We start from the raw sequence: 11,010 nt of genomic DNA, 5'->3' as shown, positions 1-11,010 counted from the left end.
ACTGGTGCCAATTGTCCTGGATGCCCAAGTGCATCGTGTTTGGTGGCCATGTTCATTAAAAAAAGGTGCAAGCAGAGTTTCCATTCCAGACTTGGGAGATGTAAGCTATTAAAGTTACTTATCATGATAGTTGGAGATGTTCTCTTAGCACAGTGGATAGCTCGTCCTCTTAGCAACAGCAATAGCATTTACATTTAGGATTTGGACCGGATGGCCCTTGTGGTCTCTTCCAACTCTATGATGTTTATCACACTATACTCTTAAAGTGCTACTATTGCACTTTGACTCCTCTAGCTGCCTCCTGTTGCATTCTGGGATTTGCAGTTTTAAGGAGGAGTATTTAGAATTCTCAGGCAGAGATTCTATGATTCTGTGATTTCTATACCACTTCATACTGAACTAAGCAGTCTCTAAGTGGTTTACAGTATGTAAGCCAATTGCCCCCAACAAGCAGGGTACTCACTTTACCAACCTACGAAAGGATGGAAGGCTGAGTCAACCACTTATAAAACATTTCCATTTTGTTATCCCACCTAGATCCAAAAACTCTGCCCAGGTTTTATCTGCTGCCTTCGCTTCGTCTCAGCAAACACCTCGAACACAGATGTGTTTAGTCTCTTGCAGTGACTCAAATAAAAGACTGGTTTCTTGGGATGGCAGAGCCAGGCTGAGTGTCAAATACCAGCCTGGAGTCAGTATGTAGGCAGTGAATTGCATCTAGATTTGCTGGATCCCATAAACTTGGGGTGAACCAAGTATCTTACTGTTACATTCTTACATTTCCATGTTTTTAAAAGACAAATATAAAGCAACCAAGCCTAGACTCCCCAGAGAAACACACCTCTTCCCCCTTTCCCTTGCTTTCTTGCTTGGCTGTTTCTTTGCAACCCATAATCTTTAACTTGGCAAATGTCCCCCTCCTCCTCTTAAAAAAAAAAAAGGGGGGGGGAGTTGTCCAGTGCTGAGCAATTGCACTTGGAAGGGTTTGAAGGAATGGTACATGCTCAATTGAATTGTGTAGGAGGACCATGCTCTTGCCAGGAGAGTCAATATGTTTTCTGCTTCATTGAATGGGTGATTAGATTGATGTGGTTTATTTGTTAAATGATGGAAGTGGTTTTAAAAATAAATGAACCATGAAGCATCAATTCTACCAGCACAGATAATTTATTATTACTGGCCTGGAAAGTGCCCTGTTTTGTAAATCGATCATTAATTTTATCAAGTGTGCTAAGGTTTGTTTAATGTACTTCAGTTTAGAAAAAAAAGCTTGACTTGTTTGTGATAGCTGGAAATGTAAGTATGTAGGAAATGGGCAACATAATGTTGTTTCTATGTACAAGGACAATTCTGAACTTTTAAAATTCTTAGCATTGATTGCACTTTCCCACTTCCACGACTGTTTGGGAGGTTTTTCTTTTTCCACAGGAGTGGTGGCCGTTCCTCTTTGATCAACAGTTCTTTTAAAAGTGATGTTTGGAGAAAAATGAGAACATGTAGATGATCTTAAAACTTCAAGAATTCAAAGATATAGCTGTGTTAGTTTGTAGGACTGGTTATGTAGGGAGATCTTGTAGCACCTTTTTGAGTTAGCCTCAGAGGGGGGGCTACAAGATCTCTCTACATTCAAGCTTCAAATGATAGAAATATATGTGGAGGCTTAAAACCTTCAAATCCCCCCCCCCCTTTTTTTTTTTCCGGTTAAGTATTATCCACAAATTCCAGCTTTTTCCTTTGTCAAAGAACTTTTCTAAACACTCACTTGAAATCAACATGCTGTTTGCCCTTTCCCACAAGAAACAACTTGAAGGCACACAACACCAACAAGAGTGTGTTGAGAGGGACATCATGGTGAGACTGGCTCTCAAGAGCCCTGGTTAGCTTTATTTCATATGCCAGTGTGTTGGGGAGCCTCCCCTCCTCTTTGCAACTCTTGTTCCTAGGATACCAGCTACAAGCGCTGTGCCAGGAGGGGAATCGCTGCCAGGCCAAAGAGGGGGCTTGGCGTGGTGGTGTTTGCTGGTGTCCATATGGTCAGGTCGGAGCATCTCCCCAGAGGCGAGTTAACGCCCGCCGGCCCAGCCGCCTGCTTCCCTTTGGAGGTCTGCTGGAGGGCTCCTGCTGCTTGCCCATGTGTGAATCTTGATTAATTTTTCATTTTTAATGAAGTTTGATCGTGTTTATTATTTCACATGATTGACTGCTTGGTACACCTTCCATGTAATTGATAAAGCACATTTCTCTTCATCTGTCTCTTGTTTCTTCGGGGCAAAGTTGCAAGATTGTGTTCTGTGGTTAATGTTAGATTTATTGGTCCCATTAGATGTATAAATTATCAATCTCTTATGTTTTTTCTTCTTCTCTCTCTCTCCCTCTCTCTGCAGGAAATTCTACAGACTCTGACCAAGTTCTGCTTCCCCTTCTATGTAGACAGGTAGTGTTACATTTCTGTGTTTTACAAGAAGGGAAAAAACACAAACAACTCTCTGTCAATAAAACAGTCGCAGAAAATAAAAACCATACCATTCTTAATGCTCTGTCTACCTGAACCTGATTTAAAGTACCCAAGTGTAAATTATAGTGGCAATATCCTTTTTCCTAAGGATTTTTATAGGCACCATCAAAAAAAGTTTTAATTTTACCATGTACCGGCAACAGTCGAATCAGTTTTCTTCTTGTTTCTAGCGAAGCTTTTAATGCCAAAGTTAAACTTTGGTTGATTTAATAGTTACACTCCTGCAGCTGACAATACCCAGGATTTACAGCCATAGTTCTTTATAAGGTATCCTGCAAATTATGTGTGAGTTGCTGTGATTCTGTGATATTGGAATTACATGTTCCAGACTGTCAAAAAGTTTTGATTGGGCTAGTAAAAATGTGTGTATATGTCTCTTTCCCTTTGGCCCCCTTTGCTCTCCTGCTTACATTTGCTAGATATCTGGATTGTGAACAGGGTAAAGGACTTCTTGCTTCGTATTTGTGAATGTTGAAAAGCACAACCCATGATTGATAGTTTCTATGTTGCATTGATTGTATTCTGTTCTTCCTTGTATGCTTTCCATTTTGGTTTATTTTGACTGCCTTGAGTGACATTGCAATGTTGTATTTCATGATACAGAGTCATCTACGTATAAAATATGAGTGCCACTACTGCTAAGATTAAATGACAGTCTGGGCAGATGATGCAGGGGACATTAAGGGCTAGGAAGAAAGAAAAATGGCACCTTATCTGTCCAGTATGCTAATATTGTGCTAAAGTCACACACTCTCAGCCTCAGGGGAAGGCAATGGCAAACCTCCTCTGACCAAATCTTGCCAAGAAAACCCCAAGATAGGTTCACCTTAGGGTCGCCATGAGTAAAAAAATGGCTTGGAGGTGCACAGTGACAACAGTAGATGGACAAGTGAGCTGCCTTGGTCCCATGCTGAGAAAAAAGCAAGATATTAAATTAAATTATGAAATAAGGTAAGTGTGGTCAGGAATCATGTTCTGACTTCATTTTAAATCTCGTAACTGGTCTTAAAGTATAAGTATCTGATCATGCCACATTAAAAGCCAAGAGATGCTCTTACTTTTGACTTTTAAAAGGCAGTATTTCATTCCTGGCTCCATGGTAAATATTCACATTGTGTGAAGTGAATCCCCGCTGTTCCAAGACACCCATTTGTGTCAGCTGCTTAGACTTGCAGAAGCTAATGTCAAGAACTATTTTTGACTGTAAGCTAAATCTGATCTTAATCACAATCATGCCAGAAACATGTTTTCCTCATTTCTGCAGAATTTGCATGGCATCTGGAGTAAGGAGTCCCACCCTTCCGAATAAATCATGTTTATTTGCAATTCATACCTGTATTTTCCTCTGAGCAGTTGTTCACCTATCATTTTTCCCTACAGGCCAAACTGAATATGTATGCAGGAGATAAATCAATATGTTCTTTATATATTAAGAGAAGCCCTAAAAATAAAGTGAAACACTTCTGGCATGAGGGTAAATGCATGAGTTGGGTAATTTAATGCTGTTAGTGTGTTTCCCCCCAGTTTGCATAACTCACATAGGCCTGTTACAGACAGCCAAAATAAAGCTGCTTCGAGTCACAGTGGAGGTATGGTGTTTCAATGATACATGCGTCCTAAGAGTCCAGAAGCCACACCAAAGCCACGCTCCAGTCCTTAGGGCTGGAGCGTGGCTTTGGTGCGACTTCTGGACTCTTAGGATGCATGCATCATTGAAACGCCATACCTCCACTGTGACTCGAAGCAGCTTTATTTTGGCTGTCTGTAACAGGCCATAGAGAATTTTATGTACATCTGTACACCTGAATATGTGCGGCTGTGTTTATTGTTCCAGATTTTAAGAATTTATATTAAAACTTGGTCCCCGAATCTGTTCTGAACAGTGGATTCAGTCCTTGGAACAGGAAAAGGAATGAAGAAAATAGTGCCTCTAACCATGTGCAAGTACTCTGTGGCTGACAGTTGGCAGCCCCCCCCCCCCCCCCCAACTCAACTTTCATGTCCAGCTTGAGATACAGACCATCACCCCTTTCTAGTAGAAAAATAATCACTTGATTCCTCCCCTCTCCTTCCCTTCAGGTATACCAATGTGGTACTTTTTGGCCTGTCTCTCTATACAGTTTTTAAAATAAACTCACATTAGTACAAGAAATATGGATGCCTGTGTTAGGCCTAGAAGAACTGGCCTAACTCCAGTTACTAGCCCTGACTAGAGATTTATCCTCTGAAGCAGCTGGTGAACAGTTGAGTCATGATGATGATGATGATGATGTTTTTTTTGGTGAGGAAACATCACAAATTCTTTATTGTACTGTATTACATATAGTTTTGCAAAGGACTTCCGATCTTGCAAAGGAAGATACATCCAGATTTCATAATAAGGGTTTTTTTTCCCCTTAGGGAAAATGAAAAAAGCATTTGGGCATAGAAGAGGGCTGCCTAGCCCAAATCCTATGGAGAGGGGAAACTGTCCCTCTCTCACTGGAATGGGCAATATGTGACATTGGGCTTCTTCCACCTGTTTAATGCCCCTCTTGCAAAGTTCCTGTGCCCAAGATTTATAGATACACACAGACACATTACTTGAGGAATTGGGGCATGAGCTCCAGGAAGCCTTGAGGGAATGCAGGTAAAGAAAGGGCTTGCACCAGATTTCCCCCCTCCTTTTTTTTATATTGGTCATTTTGTGTTTTTGGCCCAGGTTGCATTTAAACACATTGCAAACCCTACTGCAAACCTCTAGAAAATGTGCTGAGGAATCAGAGTCTGTAATGTGCAATCCTCTAAAACAGTGGTTCTCCAACTTTGGTCCTCCAGGTGTTTTGGACTTCAGCTCCCAGAATTCCTGGCTGGTATGCCAAGGTGGTGGGGGCTTCTGGGAACTGAAGTCCAAAACATTTGGAGGGCCGACGTTTGGGAATCACTTCCCTAAAGGGACGAAAGGATTACTTGTGTTGGAGGGGAAAAACCCAGCAGTACATCAGCAAGAAGACAGCTGTGTGACTCACTTGAATTAATGCAAGGGTCCTCAGATATCCCCAAAGCTGCTGTAGCCTAATGGCTAAGATGAAGGGTTGTCTGGAAAGTCACTGGTTCAAATATCCCTTTAGCCACAATCCCTCTATGTGACCGCAGGGCAGCCACATGCTGAAACCCCCAGAAATATGGGGAAAGAATATTTCCAATGGACCTTATAGAGCTTTGTTGGGGATTTACAGGATAATGAATGTGAAGTGTTTTGATTGCTGAAGGCACTGTATTGATGTTAAGTGTGGTTAGCCTTTGGCCTTTCTGAAGAGCAACCCAGTCCATCACAGTGGTGCCTTGTCTGTGAGTCAAACGTGATTGTTCTGTGGGAGTACTTTCAGGATCTCCCAGGGGTAACTTAAACCTACAATTTCCCTGTGTGTGATGTAGCATTTACAAAAACCTGGCAAAGTGTAAAGACATTAAAATGCACATTATACATTTCTTCTCCTGCACCCCATTCTGGAAATTCATGCTTTAAGTAATAGGTTTCACACATGGTATAAAGCAAGCTGTTATTTATGAGAAGAGGTATCAAGCTGCTAGCAGTAATATCCTTTACTAATTACAGTGTTAGGAAAGAAGGCTTTATACCCTGCCTCTAGATCCTGGTGCCTTTCTTCCCCTTCCTAAACCGGAGCTGCAGTTTTTGCAGAATTTTGAGGGGTTTGCTGCTATAGAAGTGAGCTCCTTTGCCAAAATAAGTGGGGTCCCCAGCATTCTTAAACAATATTGTGGTATTGTTTGCATTCTTGTAGGAGAGGCAAATGAGCACCTTGCCAACATGATCATGACTTTCACAAAAATCCCAGATATGAACCTTGTTATCAAGATCGCTCTTGGTGGCAGCGGTGGGATTGACGCTTCAGAGTAATTGTACTGACAGAAGAGCCCCAGTAAAGAAACTCCTTTCTGCTACAGCAGCACCCCTTGCAGGTGCATTCTACAGAGTCTGACATTCAGCCATGGTTCAAAAGGCTGTGCTTTTTTTATGTTAAATGTGTACTCCTACCTTATACCCTCCCTTAAATTAAAGACACTGGGACATGCATCAGTTTCTCCATTTTGGAGAAATGGGACCGAACCTTTCTGAAGGGCAACCATTATCGGAAACAATAAAACCAGCCAAGGAAGTAAAGGGCTGTGTCTGTTTGTCAAGCACTAAAAGCTAGTGTGGTGCAATGCTGATAATGTGTGTATGTATATGTTGTTAGCCTTCAAGTCATTTCCAACTTACGGGTTTTCTTGGCAAATTTCTTCAGAGGGGGTTTGTCATTGCCTATCCTCTGAGGCTGAGAGCCTGTGACTTGCCCAGGGTCACCCAATGGGTTTCCATGGCCTAGCAGGGAATTGAACCCTGGATTTCCAGTATCCTAGTCCAGCACTCAAACCGCTATACCATGCTTGCTGTCCAGTGCTGACTGCTAAAACTATTACAACTTTTGTGGTTATTACAGATAACAAAAATTAATACTTTATTAATAGAAGGGAAACTGTAAGAGCCCCCTGATAGGAGTGCTCCCAACAAATGCAAGGAGTACGTGGCTCAAGTTTGATATCAGATTCATAAAAGCTATAATGAAATAAAGCTGCTGTTAAAAGTTCTGGGTGTTATTGGTTCACCTTTAGAAGGTGCTGCGTTTATTGCAATGCGGTGAAATGGCCCTTTTCAAGGAGAATGAGCGATTTGTTTCCACTCTGTCTGGGCTTCACTTGTGTATCCCAAGTTTAAATTTCTGGAATGGTCTGCGATGGGAGAGGAAACGCTGCTGGTTCAATGACTTAAATCTGTTTAAAATACTTGGCCTGGCTGAAATGAACAGCCTGTTAATAGATGCCTTTGTTCTCCCCATTTACAGCATCACAGTTGGCCAAGTTGGCCAGAACTTCACTTTTGTGCTCACAGATATTGACAGCAAGCAGCGGTTTGGGTTCTGCCGCTTATCTTCTGGGGCCAAGACCTGCTTCTGCATCTTAAGGTAAGTCAGAGCGAAACCCCTCCTGCTGCTGCTGCTGCTGCCATTGCCGCCTTCTTGCTCCGGGAAGCCATGCTGACATTCTCCTTCCGCTGCTTTTAATTAACACTTTCCAGCTGTTGAGACAATCGCTTTCCTATCTGTTTCTTGAGAAGTCACTGCACTTCATGGGGCTTCTTGTGCCAGAATTCTTGTTGCACTCCAGGGCCTTTCTTTCCTGCTATCTGTATTTTAAAATGTTGACTCAGTGGTTTCCAAGCTGATGTGAAGATCATTGCCCTGTGATGAGCTGACAGGGAGGTGGGACAATACAGTGGCATTTCCCACTTTTATCTCCTTTTTAAAAACTCTGCTTGCAAACATGCCTTATGGAAGTCTGTGTATAGATAAGTTTTATGAAAGAATGAGAGGGTCGTTCTTTGGACTTCTTTGGGTATGTTGACATTAGCTTATGGCTTATGATTCCAACTTTTTCGTTGGGCAGGGTTCCCAGTTCAGACATGAAGCTAGATAAAGACATAAAAAGGAACATAATGAGCAATCTCTTTTCTTTTACTTTGCATCACTCTTTAAAAAGCTTAGGATTGAAAAGAGAATGGCATAGCAACTTCAAAAATTCCTGCAAAAACACCCTATAGATGCCCTTTTAAAATAACTAAAAACTTGTTATAACAGCAGAGAAACTTCTCTTCCTTCCTACATAATTTTTGAAATATGTGTTTGTTACCCCAAAGTATCGACTAGCAGGTAATGACATTTCTTGTGACTTCCACTTGAATCCTCTGCATGAATTCCTGACATCCTCTTTATACGTTTGGGAAGGATGTTCGCTCTGTTTTTCTGTCAGCAGAGGGCACAGAAGAGCACTGAACATGGTCTTGGTGTTATGGGTTCTTCATATTCATCTTGTCTTCAGTGATCTGAAACTTCTGAATCATGTGACATATTGCTTTCTGAAATCCTGCCTTGACACCTCTAACATGTTTGTGATAATGTAGAGAAACGGGCATTGAAACAAGTATGCCACCAAAATTTAAAAGCATGTTGGCGTTCATAAATTGAAACCGAAAGTTTTCATGGCCACTAATGTGAGAATTTAAACAGTAAATCCACACTTCTTTCTCTTTCTCTTTCTGGTATGGGTTAATTCTCAAAAGAAGGTCCTTCTGTTTTATGCTTTGTTGTTCATAATGAAAATGTACCACCGCCTTATTACAAATTAACTCTTTATCCATTTCTTTTGCATCCATCCATCTCTCCCTTTGCATTCTTGTTGCAAAGTGGCCAACCTGCCACTCTGATAGCCTTTAGGGCTGAAGGGCGGGGTATAAATACCAAAATAAATAAATAAATAAATAATAAAGTAAATAATGAGAAGCCCACAAGCCTGAGATGGATCCAGCCACATCCTTTTGAATAATACATCCCAGCAACAGGTTTATAGAGACATAATGTCTCCGATAATGGAGGGAATAAATATCAGTTTGTTGGCATCCCTCTTTTCTTTCTTTCTTTTTTGTTTTGTTTTGGTGTGCTTCGTCCTAAGAACAGAATTTTAAAAACAACACATAGGAACGTAGCTTCTCTGTTTCTCCTACTCCACCTTGCTTGCTTTTTGGAAAGGTTGAAAAATCCCCACCTTCACTGTTCATAACCACTTAAGAGATTAAGAGTCTCAGTACAGTAAGTATAAATAGAACTTTGGAAACTGCAACATACATGCTTCTTGAAGATATGGCAAAATACATGTGTTCTGTTGCTTATCACAACATCTAGTATTCAGAGGGAGGCTGCATCTGAATTATAAGATTCAGTATTTAGAAATTAATGGATAAAATGGCCACTGAGGTCTTCTTTGGATCTGTCTTTATTTCTTTCAAAGCAGCCTATACCAGTGTTTCCATTTATGTTGTGGCAAAGAATTCCACAAGTTAATTATGTGTTATGTTAAGAAATACTCCCTTTTGTCTGTTCTCTCACTTCATGAGAGGCCTCCAAGTTCTTGAGTCTGGAAAGAGAAATATTTTCCTCTGTCCCGTATCTCTGCACTTATGAACTTCCATGATATCTTTCTCCTCCGTCTCCCCTCCATCCCCACAAATCAACCAAAACAAAAAACCCATACCTCCTAATTAGCCTTTCTCTCTCCTTTTTAGGAAAAGTCTTCTAGCTATCAATGGCTACTAATGAAGAAGACTGTATATTATGTACACCATCAGAGGCAATAATGCCTCTGAATACCAGTTGCTGGGAAACAAGACCATGAGGCGAATATTGTTCTCACGTCCTACTTGTGAGTTTCCTATAAGCGCTGGCTTAGTATTGTGATTTACAATGCGAGCGTTCCTAGCTTTCTTAGTATGCTGTCATTTAAAAACTGGTTTTTCCAATTCTGTAATATGGTGTGTGTGTGTGAGTGTGTGTGTGTGTGTGTGTGTTATAGAACTTGGTGTGGAAGAATGGAATATACATTTCAAAACAGTAAAGCAACACCTGCAGATATAGCTTGAGGCTTTATGTTGTAGCAGTAGCCATATTCTGTTTTATGGACACACACATTTACACACATGTGTGCTCTTCTAGATAGCAACTGATTTGGGAGCAGTAAGAAACAAGGGTTAAAACATGGCTTCTGTGGTGCACTACATTTTTGAATAAAACCCAGATGCAAGCCATCCCTTTCTTGGAGGTGTTTCAAATGAAGCTTTCTCACAGCATAGTTGTGCATTTGACCTGTAAGGTGAAGACACATAAACATGGTGAGTACTGGATGCCCTCCTGAACCCTGTGAAAGCAAATAATAATGCAGACCTTTTGCCCTGTTACTTTTGTGTGGAAACCTTGCCTTTCCCTTTCCCCACAAGAAGAATAGGGAGGTTTTAGCCTCTGCTGAAATTGCACCGAGTGATGGGTGATGTCCATTCAGCCTGGCTTCTGTGAAAAGTGTTGATCGGCCTTGCCTTCCCCCCTCAGAGTATTAGTGACAGGAAGTTACTGAGCAAGGCTGGGGGGCTCTGGGAGTTGGTCTGTGGGGTGTGGATAAGGAATAAGTGTATATCGGGGTTGTATAGTTAGGCAGAAAGAGACGGCAGGCAGGATGGGGAGAGCATTGGTTCTGGAGCTGCTAAGAAGTTTTCTAGCCCTGAAGGAAATGGTTTTATATATATAATGGTTATGTAATGACCCCTCACATATGTAATTGGTATTCAAGCTGACTTACTGAATGCATGGCAGAATGTTAGGGATGCAGTTTACTTATTATTATTATTATTATTATTATTATTATTAACCTTTATTTATAAAGCGCTGTAAGTTTACACAGCGCTGTACATAATTTTTTTTTTTAGTCAGACGGTTCCCTGCCCTCAGGCTTACAATCTAAAAGACACGACACAAAAGGAGAAGGGAGTGGTGGTGGGGAATAGGATCAGGTCCAGCAGATCTTCTCCACCTCCGAGGCCTGGACCAAGGCAGATGGACTGGAGGAAGGGC

General features: G+C 41.3%; 1 protein-coding gene across 1 annotated transcript in view; it reads left to right on the top strand.

Annotated features, from left to right (window-relative positions):
* The window catches only part of DENND1A (DENN domain containing 1A), a 171,335-nt gene that overhangs the window by 55,324 nt on the left and 105,001 nt on the right, over positions 1-11,010 (top strand). The window contains 2 exon segments of the mRNA XM_042478041.1: positions 2,385-2,434; positions 7,402-7,521. Of these exon segments, the coding sequence (XP_042333975.1) occupies positions 2,385-2,434; positions 7,402-7,521 (170 nt within the window).

Source organism: Sceloporus undulatus, chromosome 7, assembly GCF_019175285.1.
Source record: "Sceloporus undulatus isolate JIND9_A2432 ecotype Alabama chromosome 7, SceUnd_v1.1, whole genome shotgun sequence".
NCBI classification, from domain to species: Eukaryota; Metazoa; Chordata; class Lepidosauria; order Squamata; family Phrynosomatidae; genus Sceloporus; species Sceloporus undulatus.
The sequence above is the reverse complement of the archived record's forward strand: the minus strand, read 5'-3'. Positions and strand labels throughout refer to the sequence as shown.